Source organism: Acinonyx jubatus, chromosome B1, assembly GCF_027475565.1.
Source record: "Acinonyx jubatus isolate Ajub_Pintada_27869175 chromosome B1, VMU_Ajub_asm_v1.0, whole genome shotgun sequence".
Classification (NCBI taxonomy): Eukaryota; Metazoa; Chordata; class Mammalia; order Carnivora; family Felidae; genus Acinonyx; species Acinonyx jubatus.
The window spans coordinates 141,323,380-141,340,524 of NC_069382.1; the positions used below are offsets into that span (position 1 = coordinate 141,323,380).

General features: G+C 35.7%; 1 protein-coding gene across 2 annotated transcripts in view; it reads left to right on the forward strand.

Annotated features, from left to right (window-relative positions):
* CDKL2 (cyclin dependent kinase like 2) overlaps nucleotides 1-14,809 on the forward strand; it is a 51,403-nt gene extending 36,594 nt beyond the window's left edge. For both annotated transcript variants that reach the window (XM_027058431.2, XM_015079853.3), the window contains 6 exons: nucleotides 784-1,082; nucleotides 1,700-1,793; nucleotides 4,216-4,339; nucleotides 4,714-4,820; nucleotides 10,420-10,508; nucleotides 12,683-14,809. In XM_027058431.2, the coding sequence (XP_026914232.1) occupies nucleotides 784-1,082; nucleotides 1,700-1,793; nucleotides 4,216-4,339; nucleotides 4,714-4,820; nucleotides 10,420-10,485 (690 nt within the window). In that variant the 3' untranslated portion in view covers nucleotides 10,486-10,508; nucleotides 12,683-14,809. The remainder of the gene's footprint in view (nucleotides 1-783; nucleotides 1,083-1,699; nucleotides 1,794-4,215; nucleotides 4,340-4,713; nucleotides 4,821-10,419; nucleotides 10,509-12,682) is intronic.
* The last annotated feature ends 2,336 nt before the right edge of the window (nucleotides 14,810-17,145 follow it).

Genomic DNA, 17,145 nt, shown 5'->3' on the forward strand with positions numbered 1-17,145 from the left:
GTTTTCTGAGCAGTGAGCAAGTTGTTAACTTTTAGCTTAGTTGTAAAAATGTACCTTCTCTATAGACATTACCTTTTGAAAAACTGCCTTAACATATCGTGTTTTGAGTGCCTACTGTGTACCAGAGTGTGTATCAGACTGTGCAGTAGGTCTTGTCAGGAAGTCATACTTATCTAAGAACATTTAGACCCATGTACTCACATATAAACACATGGACACAAACACATGCATGTATCATTTTTTCCCTTAAATGATATGAGAGAAAAGTATCATTTAATTTTTTTTGTATAAAGTAGAGCACTTTAAAATTGAGATTTGGGTATTTAATTTATTTGAAGTTTACATTTGCCTGTTGGTTACCTAGAATCTGTTCTTGGTAAGGTAATTCCAATCCATCAACAATCCACTCACATTTTTTCAAATGAACCAAAAGAAGAAGGCAGTTCTCAGTTTTGTATTTCCTGACTTTAGATATATAAGAACAAAAGTAGTGATACTTAATTTCTCTTTCACATTTTTCTACTGAAATATATATAAATTTGATATATGTATGTATCATATTCACCTGATATATAGCAGAGCTATTGCCTTTCTATTCAAAATAAATGTCTGACCAAGAATCCTGGGTGTAATTTTAATTCCATAGATAGAATAAAGAAAACAGGGGCATGAGAAGGTGATATTTATGGAATTCTGCAGTAGTTGACGAGTTCTTTACAGGAAGAGGTAATTTTTCATTCTCCTCAGATCATTAATGTTATTAACATTTTTATTAATGGTCAGGATACCAATGCTGATCCCAAAATTAAAGATTCTAAAGTATTTAAAATAAAAGGGCCAAAACCGGACGGAGAAAAAGTTGAAAAAGTCAGTCGAGCTTCAAATGCGAGCTGTCTCCCTGACAGTGGGATGAGCCGCATCACAACCGTGCCTTCTACAAGCCTCAGAGATTGCAGCAACGGAAGCGTGGATCACACCAGAAATCTAGGCGTGGCAATTCCCCCACTTGCGCACAATCTTTCCACGGTGGCTCCCGGTGTTAATTCTGGAATGGTGAATATCCCAGGAGTTCAGAGTCACAGGTATGAATGAGGAAAATAAGAACAAAATGTTGTTTCAGGGTATGTCTGCAAATTGAGAGTGTTAATCGATTCAGCCACATTCTACTTTCGGGCTTCTGGGTGCTCTTCATTCTTGTAAGCGTTCTGTTTCAAAATGCTTTTGGCCTATGTAATGAAAGTTACTAGCATTTGATTAAAAAAAAAATTCACCTGAGTCTTAAGAAAGTGGATTGTACTCTGTAAGGTGAAGAGGGTCTATAACTATTTATTCTAAAAATGTGAAAGGAGGTTATCATAATAAAAGAAATAATTGGTTTTGGGCGTTTGCTGCTACATGGTATGGCTGTGGGTATTTGGTGATACAAAGAAGCTCATTTGGGAAATTTTGCTGAAAGAAAAGTAATTTATTTGTTTGGACTTGGGAGCGAGGTGGGAGGCATGAGGGTAGTGGTAAAGGACAGAACGTTTCACCAGAATTATGTGCATTGTATGATTATGAATAAGCATTAAATGCTGATTAAACTGCATGTCACTTAGTTTTGTGTCATTTGGTTTTGGTTTTGTGCTTGAAAAAAATAGTTACTGCTGGTTCTAACTTAAATTTGTTGTTGTTGTTGTTGTTGTTGTTGTTGTTGCAGAGTGGATGAGAAAACCAAGAAGTATTGCATTCCATTTGTTAAACCACATAAACATTCTCCATCAGGCATTTATAATATTAATGTGACCACATCAGTAAGTGAACTATTACTCCCATGATAGAAGAGCAAGCATTAGTCATTTCTAGACTTCTATTAATGTTAAATATAATAGTGAAGAACTGGGAATCTTATTTGGAGACATATCATAAAGTGGAAACTTAATTATGCGTGTATCATCCCAACCTGTCACAATCATAAATGTGAAAGTCTTAAAGTGTAAGTAAGTTTTGTAAGTCTAGATGTTTAAATATATTATTTAAATGACATGTTTTAATTTTTTTAGTAACAGTAAATTTTCTTAATACTTGGTGATCAGTTCTTTTTTAGAGTAGGTGACAAGATAAATTGTTGTATCTCACATAAGATTTTTGGTGAAAGTATTCTAGGGGTGCCTGGGTGGCTCAGTCAGTTAAGTGTCTGACTCTTGATTTCGGCTCAGGTTATGGTCTCATGGTTTGTGGGTTCAAGCCCTGCACTGGGCACTGACAGTCAGAGCCTACTTGGGATTCTCTCTCTCCCTCCTTTTCTCTCTGCCCCTCCTTTGCTCATGCTCTATCTCTTTCTCAAAATATATAAATAAACATTTTTTAAAAAAAGAAAGTATTCTATTTATTCATTTAATAAATATTTATTGATAACTTATTATGAGACACTGGAGATGAATCAATCTATCTCTCTCTTCAAGGAGCTCATGGTCTAGTAGAAGATCAACAAATTAAAACAGTGTCAGATTATAAGAATGGCAGCATGTACAAGGCTCAGAGGTTTTCTGAAGGTTCAGAGGAGTGTTACTTTGCTTAACGTAACTGCCAGAATGCTTCTTTTTAAAGTTAACTTAAATCATCATCACTTTTCCATTGACTGGTCATCTCTGAGTCAAGACCAAAATCCTAACAGGGCTTGTAAGTCCCTGATTGACCCAGGTCCCCATCCCTCTTATTCCACCCCTGGCTACGCTCTCTCTCTCTCTCTCTCTCTCTTTTTTTTTTTTTTTGAAATTTTACTTGTTTTTAATGTTTATTTATTTATTTTGAGAGAGAGAGAGTAAGAACATGAGCAGGGGAGGGGCAGAGAGAGAGAGGGGGAGAGACACAATCCCAAGCAGTCTCTCGTGCAGAGCCCAATGTGGGACTCCATCTCACATTGGGATCATGTGAGATCATGACCCAAGCGGAAATCAAGAGTCAGATGCTTAACTGCCTAAGCCACCCAGGTGCCCCTGGCCTCTCTTACTCTTGGTCAATCTATTGCAACCCACTGATTTCCTTGTATTCCTTGAACCTGGCCAGACATGCACCTATATTTGGGCTTTTGCACTTATTTCCTGTGCTTTAGAACATTCCTTCCCCCAGATAATCCAAAGAATTTGCTTCTTCTCCTCCTTGGCTTACATGAAGCCTTATTGTGAGGTCTTCCCTAGTATTAGAACTCATTTTGTCTCGCATTACTCTCTTTTCTCTCTCCTGGCTTAATTTTTTTCCATTACATACACCTACCAGCCTCTATATTTGCTTATTTATATATTGTCTGTCTCCCGAACTAGAATGTACATTTCCAAGGTAGGAATATGTGCTCTGTTTTCCTCACAGCTCTACCCCACACCTAGAACATGTCTAGCACCATAGAAAATGCTTACAGAATGTGGTGAATGAACTCTTGTGCCAGGGAATGGAGGTGTGGATGTATTCCCAAAGAGTATTTTTCTCTCAAATTTCCCTTGTCTACCCTTCTCGTTATCCTCAGAGCTGAACAAGAGTAGCCTTCTTTTCATATCTCTCATGATTTGGGCATTACATTTGCTTTTCTTTTAATTATTCTTGGCCCACGATTTCTGTATCCACAGTACTTTCCTGTTTTTAATACCCTACTGATTTCTTTGTAGATATTTTTGTGTTTTACATTCTTGATCTGCTTTGGAGGATTACTTTGATCAGCAAGGCTTTCAGAGTAGCTGGCTCAATAGCACTTTGCTGGAATTGATATCAGCCTTCTTTCAGGCATTGCATAATCAACACTGGCTGTCAGTTTTAGATCTTATTTCTGTTTATCCTTATTTTTAAGAGGCAGTCAAGAAAAGAGGTAGAGATTAATGGGAAGAAGACACACTTGAGTCTTAATGAAAATTATTGGAGGCAGAACTTTGCCTAAACTTTTTACAACACCTAGGTTGAAGACCAACCTGAGGTCTGAACTTACTATTTTTTGGACATGCAGATAGTTTTTTTTAAACTAATTATTTTATAACTAATTTGAACCAAGAGTCTTAGCACTTACTCTATTAAAAGAACAAGCAGAAAATTCCAAATAAAGAAACTCAAAAGCCCATTACAGGACTTCTGAAGTTTTGTGTTATTCTTGAATTCCTAAATTTTAGGATATCAATATAGTAGTTACAAAAGGGGCAAGCTAAGCTTACCTGAAGGCTAATTCACTTGTGTTAATCATTCTGATCTTAGGTCCCAAGTGAAAAGAGCCTACTTCAGGCAAATAAGAAAAGAAGGGAATACTCAAAGACAGATGTCCGTTTGCCTGAACTGAACTATAATCATCTCCCTGAACTAAGAGCCTTGGAAGGCATAGGTATGTATAATGCTTTTACTTTTCAGCCTTTTTGTTTATATTATTTAAAATTTATGTTACATTGGAATACCTGCTGGCTCAGTCAGTGGAGCATGTGACTCTTGATCTCAGGGTTGTAAGTTTGAGTCCTATGTTAAGTGTAGAGATTACTTAAAAATAAAATCTTAAAAAATAAATAAAATGTATGTTAAGTAAACTAACAAAATATTAAAAGTAAAAAATTGTAGTAACTTTATGTGTTTCCATATGTAAATATTTACAGACTTATGTATGTAAATATGTACACTAAGTATATACTGAGGGACAGCTATAGAATGTGGAAAACTAATACAAATGTCTAATTTTTAAATGTGTTTGTGGTTATTTTTATCTAGCTCGAAATTCCAGGTTAATAAGGAAAGAGAACAAAAATCTCTCAGAATCTCGAATTCCTTCTCTGGCCACTATTGACTTGCACGCCCCCAGTATTGGATTACATCAGGTACAGAAATACTTTATATTTCTGGGGAAATATATATATTTATATTTCTAGGGAAAGCTCGCTCTTAAGGATTGGGCAAGTTTATTGGTGGGATCCATACAATTTTGTTTGTCACAGTTTTTCTTACTGTTCATTGCACTTAGTACCTTTATTACATGTATACTTATATAGACATTTTCCAGCTTACCGTCATCAGTTTTTTATAGATTAAAATTATGTGTGTGTGTGTGTGTGTGTGTGTGTAGCCTAGCTATGGCTTTTACATAACTTTTGTGGTAACTCATAGTATTTCATAGTATTCAGTTAACCCCAAAGCTATAACCTATCTTTCACTCTTTGAATTGCCTGTATCCTTTTAAAATGTATCCTCTATTTGACACGTTTCCCCAAGACTATCTACTTTGTGCATGTTAAAGACTTGCTATTCTATATATAATTATTTTTCTATAATTTCTCTTAATTCTACAGAATATTTATATTTCTGCTGCTTTAATAACAGTCTTATCACTCATTTTTACATTAAGAAAACTCGCAAACTTTTAAATTCCCTGAGCCAACCATAACTGGGTATAAACTTTGGATATGCATCATTGTACTTATAGATTTCTCACCTCTCCTTGATGCTAGGCAACTTTTGTTTTGGAATTTAAGTCTCCATCCTCATTTAAGTATTGCCTCCATATCTATGTGGATGTTTTTTTTTCTACTACGCCTTAAATAGTTTGGTAGAGCTCAATCAACAAGGGAAATTATGTTGTTGAGGGCAACAAATTACAAAGGCAGTTACACAGTGACCCTGAGAAAAAGGTTTTTTGACTGCTATTACTTTGCCTTATCTCTTGTTAACAATTTCTGCAGCAATATAATTAAAACTAAATAAATTCCTGTTGCATGAAGATTAATTACCATCACAAATTTTACTTTTAGGAACTATAGTATCTCAATAAATTCCTTGTATATGTCTAAAATTTAATGTGGATTTTAAAGGTGCAGGATTTTTCACTTGCTGTCTGTGAGGGTACTATTTTTCAAAACCACTTTTCAGGGTTCACATAACCAAATCTTGTCTCATTGAAATAGAAGAAAGGCTTTGGCAGCCTTCATACGTCAGTATTTTTATTTGGTTGATTTGAACTATTCCTTTGATATTTATAAACTTGTTCTGCATTTTTACTCTTAGTTTATTTGTGCATTTCCCAGTTGTATTTAAAATACAATAAAGGAGAAAGTAGGTGTAGTGAAAAACACAAATCAACACCAAAATAACATGAGTTTATATGTGGAAGATGTCAGTGGGAAGAGAAACAGCGAGAGACTGAAAGCAAAAGGCTTTCTGGCAGAAGCTGTGACTTGCCTTGCACTCTTACGTTATGGTATGGATCAATACGTTGAACTTCATTTTTGTTTCTGTGCATAACACAAACATTTTCACATTTATAAAAGTCTATTATGTACCTTCTGGAACACCCGTAAGATAGTTTTTTGTAAATAAAGTATTGCATAACCCGTGGACTCTGTCTCCACTTGTCCACCTCCTGCACACTTACACACATTATATACTTCTATGTGTATGTATCTACATATTTTTTCTCTAAGTGGTGTTTAAGCATCATCTCACAAATTTTGGTGTGTTGTGTTTTTCATTATTGCTCAGTCCAAACATTTTCTTAGTTCCCTTGTAATTTCTTCTTTAACCCAGGAATTATTTAGAAACATGTTGTTTAGTAGTTATTTATTTAGCGTTTCCTTAGATATTTTATTATTATTGATTTGTAATTTAATTCCATATGGTCAGAGAATATACTGTGTATGATTTTGATTATTTTAGATTCATTGAGATACGTTTTATGGCTCAGCAGATGATCTATCATGGCGAATGAACCTTGTTTCCTTGAAAATAATGTATATTCTTCAGTCGTTAGACATAGCCTACTACAAATGTGAAATTAGATTAAGGTGGTTGGTAGTATTCTTCAGATCTTCTATATCCTTAATGATTTTTTTGTTTGGTTCTATCAGTTCTTGAAAGAGTGCTGTCAAAATCTTTCACTGACTGTGGAATTATTTATTTTTCTCTTATATCTGTTTATTTTTGTTTCCTGTATTTTAAATCTCTATTATTAGGTACATACACACTTATAATAGTTTTTGTCTTCCTGATATATTATCACTTTTATCATTAGAAAATGCCTCTCTTTATCACTTGTGGTGCTCTGTGCCATGAAACCAATTTTATCTGAGATTAAAATAGCCACTCGAGCCTACTTATTTGTCTCCATGGTTTATCTTTTTACTTTTATATTATCTGTTTCTTGTTGTTGTTATTGTTGTTGTTTTAATGTACAACATTTCACAGAAGTAGGGTCTTTCTTTTGTATCCATTCTGTCAATTCCAATTCTGTTCATTGGAATGTGTTTCCTATTATAGCTAGTAAACTTCTACCAACTTAAAATATTTACTGTCTCACAGTTTCCATGGGTCAGAAGCCTAGGAATAGCTTCTTCTCCCCTTGAGTCTCACAGACCCCAAATCAAGATGTCAGCGGGACTGCATTTCTTTCTGGAGACTCTAGGGGAGAATCTATTTCCAGGCCCGCTCAGATTGTCGGCAGAATTGAGTTTCATGAGGTTGTGGGACTGAGGTCCCTGTTTCTTTTCTGGCTGACACCTGGGGGATGCTGTCACTTTCTAGAGGCTGACCACATTCCTTGGCTCATGGTCTAGTTCTGCCATCTACAAAGCTAGTAATAGTGTCAAATCCTTCTTTCTCTTTGACCCTCCCTTACCTCCCCTTCTGCCTCATCTCTGACTTCCTCTTCTGCTTTTAAGAGGCATGTGATTGGCCTTGCAGGCCTACATTGCACCTGCCAGGATAATCTTTCTATCGTAGAGTCACCTGATTAGTAACATTAATTCCATGTGCAAAGTTGCTTCACAGCAGTAGCTACAATAGTTTGATTGACTAACCAGGTGATATCTTTAGAATTCTGCCTGCTAGTAAATACTTAGGCCATTAACATTGAATGTGATTATTGATATATCTGGATCTAGCTCTATGTTTATATATATGTGTGTGTGTGTGTGTGTGTGTGTGTGTATATATAGTTGTTTGTTTATTTCTTTGTTTTCCCTTTTTAGTCTTCTTTTGTATTTGAATATTTTTAGGATTGGCTTTTGGGTATATTTCTTGGTATTATTTTTTTTAGTGATTACTCTAGGGATTGCAATATATATTAACTAACCTTCCACAGTCTACTTAGAGTAAATATTGTACCACTTGTAAAATGTAGTGGTAAGCATATTTCCTTTTACTTCAACCTGGACTTTATGTTAGAATTCTTTGTCTTATTTACATACACCAAAAACCCCACTACATTGTCATATATTTTGCTCTAAATAGTCATAGATATTTTAAGCAATTTATGGAAATAAGTAGTCTTTTATATTAACCTAACTACCTGCTGTTTCTGTTGTTCTTCCTTCTTTCTTAAAGATTATACTTTTATTCTCTGGTATCATTTTTCTTCAGCTTGAAAAACTTGCTTTAGCATTTCTTCCAGAGCAAGTCTGATGGGTGACAAACTCTTTTAGTTTTCCTTCATTTGAGAATGATTTTATTTTGCCTTCATCCCTTAAATATATTTTCAATGGATATAGAATATGAGTTGGTAGGTTTTTAAAAACTTTTTTCTCCCAGGACTATAAGGACATCATTCCTCTGTCTTCTGATCTCTTTGATTTCTGTCAGAATGTGGGACATTCTTAGGCATTTGAATTGTTCATCTGTATGTAATGTTTCATTTTTCTCTACCTGTTTTCAAGATTTTATCCTCATCGTTTTGTGTTCATTAGTTTTAATAAGATGTGTCTAAGCATAGTTTTCTTTGTATCCTGTTTGGCATTTGCTGAACTTCTTGATTTGTAAACCTACCTCTTTTGCCAAATTTGGAAGTTTTTGGTCATTATTTCTTCAAAAATTTTTTTCTGCCATAATCTCTCTCTCTTTTTTTTTCTGAGAGTCCAGTGACATAGATATTAGACTTTTTGGTATTTTCTACAAGTTCCTGAGACTCTGCTTTCTTTAATCTTTTTTTTTTCTTTTTTTATCTTGGCTCTTCACATTGGGTAATTCCTATTGATTTATCTTTAAGTTCTTTGATTCTTTATCTTGTTGTTTCCCTTCTGCTATTAAGCCCATCCAGGGAGATATTTAAATTTCAGATGCTGTTTTATGTATGTATGTATGTATGTATGTATGTATTTAGAAAGTATATGAGCGGGGAGGGGCAGAGAGAGGGGGGGAGAGAGAATCCCAAGCAGGCTCTGCCCTGACAGCACAGAGCCCAATGCAGGGCTAGATCCCACAAACCGTGAGATCATGACCTGAGCTGAAACCAAGAGTTGGATGTTTAACTGACTGAGCCACCTTGGCGCCCCCAGATACTGTATTTTTAAGTCCTAAAATGTCCACTTGGTTCTTTTTTAGGGCTTATATTTCTCTGCTAAGAATTCCTGTTTTTTCATTCATATCGATCCCGAGGTGACCCAGATATTGGGACTTTATAAACTTAATTAAGTTATATATACCTGTATAGCATATATATTTCTGCATCTGTTGATTGCCGTTTCCATTGAGAATTGATGACACATTCCTGGATCTTTTTATGGCCAATAAACTTTGATTGTATCTTGGAAACTGTTAATATTACGTTGTGTAGCCTCCAGGTCCTGTTATAACCCTCTGAGAATGTGGATGTTTTATTTTAGCAGGCAGTCATTGAAGTTTTGTTCTCACTGCAAATTCTGCCTTATCTCTTGTGGGAAATGTTTCAAATCTCAGTTCTCTAAGTCTTTGATATCGTAGTTTGCATCTGTCCTGTGCTTGTGTGGCTCAGGGGTTAGCTGGAGACTTGTGCAGGTAGTTCAAATCTCAGCTCAGTTCGCCAAGCTGTTGCTGTTCTGGGTTTGGAGCTGCTGCATGCATGCATGCATCAGGAGCTGGGCTCAGACTCCCGTCAGTCTATACACAGAATTAGGGAGTCCCTTGCTCTAGTTCTGTTCGCTCCAGGACCAACCCACCCCCACACTTGGTGGCTTGCAGGGTTTCTCTGGGATAACAAGGGAGTTTCTTTCAGACTTTTAGCTTTTTGTACTTCTTCACTACTCTGAGACTAGGGCCTGCCTTTTAAAGGGCAAAGTCACAGGAGCAAAAATAAACAAAATTGGAAACCTATCCCCCATGTGAAGGATCACATTTCCAACTTTTGACCCCTCTCCTTAATCTCCAGTTGTTTTTCATATTTTTCCTAAAGGGTTTGTTTGTTTGTTTGTTTGTTTGTAATAAGTAGGAGAGATGGGTTGTAGTGGGTTTACACTACCTTGGCACATCAGAAGCATGTTTTTAACACACGTATCACCAAAGAGGTCAAAGAATAACAGCCTCTTACTTCATCATCGTCGTCTGTGCAAGCAGCTTGCGCTATGAATGGTTAATTATAAACACCTGATACTTGAACAACAAGAAGTGGGATTTTCAGGGGGGTGGAGTGAGACTTTTACAATTTTTGGGAATCTTTAATGCTTGATTATTAACTTCTAGGTTTCAGGATCTCCCCTGTTAGATGATTCGGAGGCTGATTTGCCTCGAATGGAACACCAGCACTGAGAGTCATTTTGGTTCTGAACTGGGTATGTCTGGTTTCTCATACTTAATGCAAAGTAAACCTTCCATGGGAGATATTTTGTAGCTTGCTAAAGGCCAAATTCTGCCGTTAAGCATTCTCTAGTGATTGATTCTGTGAGAACACCTGGTAGAGAAAGAATTGTGCCACTTAAAAAAAAGAAGTAGTATTTGTCTTTGGGATGAAATCCCTTTTCATGGAGCTTACAGCTCTTGCCCTTAAACTAATCTCCTGTGTTTTATTGGATACAGTAAGGTGAATTCAGGGTGATGAGTGCAGTGGAAGGATATATACTTATCTCCCTTATCAGTCATTTGCCCTTTGGGCTCGTAAAGCAAGAAAGACGAAATGATTGCTTGGTAATCTTTTTCCCAATAAAGAGGGATCAGCACTATTCTAGATGATTGCCTTCCTTTTTATTTTTGTATTGTATTTTTTTATATTTGTTTCTGATGGACTTTATTATTGTCCTGCTACTCCACCACGGTAAAAAGGGAGCTACAAGCTCCAGGCCCGCGCCATGTGTCTGCACAGCAAGAACAGGACCCACTGGCACACGTTCCTACCCCACTGGGGACCTACCCCCAGGAGAAATATGTTACAAATGTTTTTAAAAAGGAAAACAGAGTAAATTAAGAACTCACTTGATTAGGCACCAACAGTGATTTGAAAAATTAAGTGTCAATTTTAAATGGTAACAGGATTGCCTTCCTTTTAAATATAACTGTTTAGTACTAAAAAAATGAAAACCAAAGATCAGACCTTTTGAGTGGCAATTTGGTATGTGACCTCAGACCAGTCACCTAATGTTTAATATCTTATTAACTATGTAAAATATGATGGTAATAAAATCCCACACTCTCATAAATGTACTGTTGGAATTAATCTGTTAACCTCCACAAAGCATTTATTTAATTTAATTTTTTTTAATTTACATAAGTTAGTTAGCATATAGTGCCACAATGATTTCAGGAGTAGATTTCTTAATGCCCCTTACCCATTTAGCCCATCCCTGCTCCCATATCCCCTCCAGTAACCATCTGTTTGTTCTCCATATTTAAGAGTCTCTTCTGTTTTTATATTATTTTTTCTTCCCTTCTCTTATGTTCATCTGTTTTGTCTCTTAAAGTCCTCATATGGGTGAAGTCATATGATTTTTGTCTTTCTCTGACTAATTTCACTTAGCATAATACCCTCTAGTTCTATCCATGTAATTGCAAATGGCAATATTTCATTCTTTTTGACTGCCAAGTAATACTCTATCGTGTGTGTGTGTGTATATATACATATATATATATACGTATATATATGTATATATATATATGTATATGTATATATGTATATGTATATATATATATACATATATATATATATATATATATATATATACATATATATATATATATATATCTCCTTTATCCACTCATCCATTGATGGACATTTGGGCTCTTTCCATACTTTGGCTACTGTTGATAGTGCTGCAATAAACATTGGGGTGCATGTGCTCCTTCAAAGCAGCATACCTGTATCCCTTGGATAAATACCTAGTAGTGCAATTGCGGGGTCGTAGGGCAGTTCTATTTTTAATTTTTTGAGGAACCTCCATACTGTTTTCCAGAGCGGCTGCACCACTTTGCATTCCCACCAGCAGTGCAAAAGAGATCCTCTTTCTCCGCATCCTTGCCAACATCTGTTGTTGTCTGAGTTGTTAATGTTAGTCATTCTGACAGCTGTGAGGTGGTATCTCATTCTCCACAAAGCATTTTGAACGTCTGTGACATCCAATGTGAATTTACTCTGAAGTGAACAAATCTTAAGTTTTAATTCCTCATTGGTACAGGGCCCTTTCTAGGCGCTGGGAGACATCTTTGCAATGCACTCATTATACATACTATATAAACTGTAGCCTCTATAAAACTTGGATCTATTTTGTCAAAACTAGTCATTATTTACATAAAAGGAGATGGTGTGCTACACATGACAGTTTTGGTTGATAATTATCCTAAAGGTTTTCTTTAAAATCTTGTTTTTGTTATATACGGTCTTAAGTTTTCTTAGACTGTGTAATACTTACAATATTATAAATATATTCAATGTGAGAAAGCAAGTAAGATATAAATCACTTTCTGGAAAGATTTTTATGTAAACTGTTTGGTTGCCTGTATCCCCCTGTGCTTTTAGATGCTACTCTAGCCCTTGAGATGACATCTTCTTGTGACCAAAGTGCTGATATCCTACAAAGAGAGATTTGTGGTTTTGGTCATTTGCTTTTGAACTGCCTGAATTTTCTGGGAAAGGCCTTGTAGAAGAAGAAAGAGAAAGACTTCCAAGTGTTTCGAAGGAAGATTGAACAAGTGCCCCTCCCCAACTGCTATCCCATCACCTTTCAAGTCCACTGTTGCTATTTCAAGATATATCCAACGGAAGAATAGTGATATGGTTCTTGTTCCACGAATGTGTATTTACTGTTAGTAGATTGTGATTTAAAATTACCCAAGATTAAAAATGAGTTTAAAAAGGGAGAGAGAAACATTATAATGGTTATGTTATTTATGCATTGAACTCTGTGTTATCTGTATAAATGTGTACATTTACTTAGGAATGGGTTTGGTGGTGGTAGGTGATAAAAACTAGGATCATTTGAAGAAATGAAAAAACTAGGATCAGTAAGAGAAAATGTTTCCTTTACCATAACTTACCTATTAATATACATTTAAAAAGCTTGCTTGTTTCTAGGCTTTAAGGAGATATGTAACTGCTCTCTATGGATAGATGTATATCTTTGGTTTCTGTGATTATCGTGATTGATGTTTGATCGTTGTACTATGGGAATCTGGCCTCTCTGCTGATCTTCTATGAACCACACTGATGCAAATTTCTCAAAGAAACCTTTTATTTCTCATGACTTAGTATGACTCTGACATCGGGTAGTCCTCTGTATTGTGAGATTCTGGAGCCAGTGTTCCTGCATGCGGGAACATGATTATGGAATGAGAATGGTGAAGGAGAATTTTGTAGGTGTACCTTGGAGTTGAGGACTATGCTTCTCCTTGAAAGGGGAAGTATATACATACAAAACCAGGAGATGGGAAGCAGTGTTACTGATTGACTAGGACTGGTTACTTTTCTCTAGGCCAGTTACTGTTGAACTCCCCAGCTGAAGAGGCTTTGGGGAGGAAGTGTCCACTGTTATGGACCTCACTCCTGTCCACTGATAGTTTGAAGGTGATATCAGACAGAACCCAGAGATGCTCCTGTCTTCTCATTTCCTCAAACACATAGGCCTTCCCCAAAGCTCTTCACGAACATGCAAAAATATCTACCTACATACAGTCCACACACCGTTTCTCATGCCCCAGTCCATGACTTCCAGGTGGGAAGTTTAAGCCAATTTGGCTGTAGGTTTTTGGCTTCTAGGTTGCTAGTCACGCTCTGAATTTATTTTAGAGAATGGCTGTTAAGGGGACCAGAATTTGTGTGTTTTTTTTGCCTTAACCAGTTAACAATGTGTTGTTTTTTCCAAAAGGCATTGACTAAAACTTAGCCCAAGAATTTAACTAATACTCTTTTCTATTACTCTGAGGAGCTTAATAGTAAAATTCTGACCTTAGATACTTTGTCGTCAAAAAAGGACATTCAGGAGGAGGCAAAATGAGAGATTCCAATGGAGAAGTCTTTAGGTGGTTCAATTAAAATTTGGTCTTGATTTTGAAACTCTATTTTTAACCTCTGACCAGGTGTTCGACTACATTGGTATGACTAATATGCTAAAGACAGTTAATGTATAGACATTAATAGGCTTCACATTAAGATATTGTTTTATTTTTACTTAAAAATATTGCCAATAGACTGTACAGTGTGGAAAGAAGACAATATTTCAAAGTCAAGTGGCTTTCCAGCTTATTTCGATGTTATTTTTATTTAAAGATCACCTCAATGACTGAGGATCTAGGATCAATTACCTTTTTGTCTCTGTATTTGCTTCTGGTGTATTTTGCCTATTAACACATTTTGTGAACTTTAGAATTAAGGAACTAAAAATAATTTACTGTAAGTGCAAGTTGAGACTCAAAGGTCATATCTGGTTAGAACCTTGGCAGAACTACTTGAAAAAGAAGATTTTGCAAACTGGCCTATAGATACTGAACCAAAGTAATTCTTTCTTTCAGCTTAAGATTACTTTGCTCTCCTTAGAAGAATATGGTTAAGCCTAATAGGAAATATGTATATGTATTGATGGGGAGAAATGGGCTTGCTGTGTGGATGTACCTTTTAAAATGAATAAATATTATACCTTACTGAGCTCCATAGATGGCTTTATTTGCATTTATTTAATGAAGAGAATACAAATAATGTGTATAGCACTGTATGGTACTTAGATAAATTTTAAATTATCTGTTAATTTTTGGGGGGGGGGAAACTTTGATATAGAGGTGGCAAGTTAGTTATCTTTTTTTAATTATTTTAAATTTTAATTCCAGTATGGTTAACATATAGTGTTATATTAGTTTCAGGCATACAATATAGTGATTCAGCAATTCTATACATTACTCAGTGCTCATCTAGATAAGTGTACCCATAATCCCCTTCACCTATTTCACCCATTCCCCCACCCACCTCCCCTCTGGTAACCCTCTGTTTGTTCTCTAAGGGTCTGTTTTTTGGTTTGTCTCTCCCCCCCTCCTTTGTTTTGTTTCTTAAATTCCACGTATGAGTGCAATCATATGATATTTGTCTTCCTCAGCCTGACCTATTTTGCTTAACATTCTACTCTCTGGATCCATCCATGTTGTTGTGAATGACAAGATTTCATTCTTTTTTTATGGCCAAATAATATTCCACATATATATATATATCCCATATTAAGATTCTTTATACATATAAAGAATATATATATTTTTTATCCATTCATCGATCGATGGACACTGGGCTGCTTCCATAATTTGGCTATCGCAAATAATGCTGCAATAAACATAGGGGTGCATACATCCTTTGGAATTAGTATTTTCATATTCTTGGGTAAATACCTAGTAGTGGACATTACTAAATCATATGGTAGCCCTAATTTTAATTTTGTGAGGAACCTCCATACTGTTTTCCACAGTGGCTGCACCAGTTTGCATTCCCACCAACAGTGCGTGAGGGTTCCTTTTCTTCCACATCCTTGCCAACACTTGCTGTTTCTTATGTTTTTGATTTTGGTAATTCTGACAGGTTTGAGGTGATATCTCATGGTAGTTTTGATTTGTATTTTCCTGATGGTGAGTGAGGTTGAGAATCTCTTCATGTTTCTGTTGGCCATGTGTATTATCTTTTTTGGAGAGATGTCTGTTCATGTCTTCTGCCCATTTTTAATTGGACTTTTTATTTTTTGGGTGTTGGAAAGTTAGTTTTTTTATACAGTGCATGATACAAGCTGCCTAGGCATAAAGTAACATGTCTTGTAAAGAATGCTTGGTCAAAGCTGTAACAGACCGAGGCTTAGAGTTTGGGTCTCCTGATTGAGAATCCTTTGCTCAGTTAGAATAGCTGACTTCCTATTGAAATGGGAACAAAGAAGTCATGTTTCCTTATGTGACTCTCTCATTATTTGTTCTTTTATCTGAGTTGTGCTACAATAGAACTTTCGATCTGCACTAAACTCTGAGTCAGGCTAGACTGAAAAATGTGATTAACTTGTTTTCTAAGCCTTCCTCTATAAAACTGAACCACTGGCAGGGAATTAGAAACAGCAAGGGTCACTGCTCCTAAGGCTTTAAGGCTGGTTCTTGTGAATTGGACTAAATGAATTTTTCTTTATTGTTTTGTGATGTGTTCTTACATTGGTAATGGACTCTTAACATACCTCTATGTGAATGAAAAATTACGTTTTCCATTCACTGCTTTTATAAGGCCTTATTTTTTCTGTTTAACTTCAGACATGAGAAAATTTGAAACTGTAATTAACATACAGTGTATTTGTTTCTTAACATGGCCTTCTGAGAAGTACCTTACCACAAACCTTGACATCACTTCTCATCACTTGTAAGTAACTTGTGATTTAGAGCTTTGTGTTTATAGATGTTTGTGGATATCTGATGTTGGATGTACTATACACTGAGAAATTTTCTTTTAAAAAAATCCACCCACAAAATGTTATTTTCCTTTGTTTTCAGTGAAATTTTATTTCTCCCCATTACATAGCCTTATTCAATCCTTTCTCATTCTACTTTGGCATGCAGGATCATCTGTAGAAGTGAGAAAGATTCTAGCAAAATTTTAGAAAATGTATCATTGGTTAACATGAATTTAAAATAAGAAAGAATCAGGGAATTGAAACTAAAATATCTCCATTCAGTATATTTCTGTCTCTAGTCAATGGGAATAGCTCCTATCAGTCACGAGAATAGGGTTTTTTTGTCAGTTTATACCCATTCAGCTATCTCCTTGCTTCTAGATATGGAAAGTGATCTCTATTAACATAGCTGCTAGAATTTAAAACTATCCCTCCTCCCCATGACAACAGTGTTCCAACTGGCTACTTTCCTCCCCAACTTGTTTTTAGCCCCATCATTCCTTTTGCTTACATGTATACCTACTGTCTTTCCCCCCAACTATATGTATATGTATATGTATATGTATATGTATATGTATATGTATATATC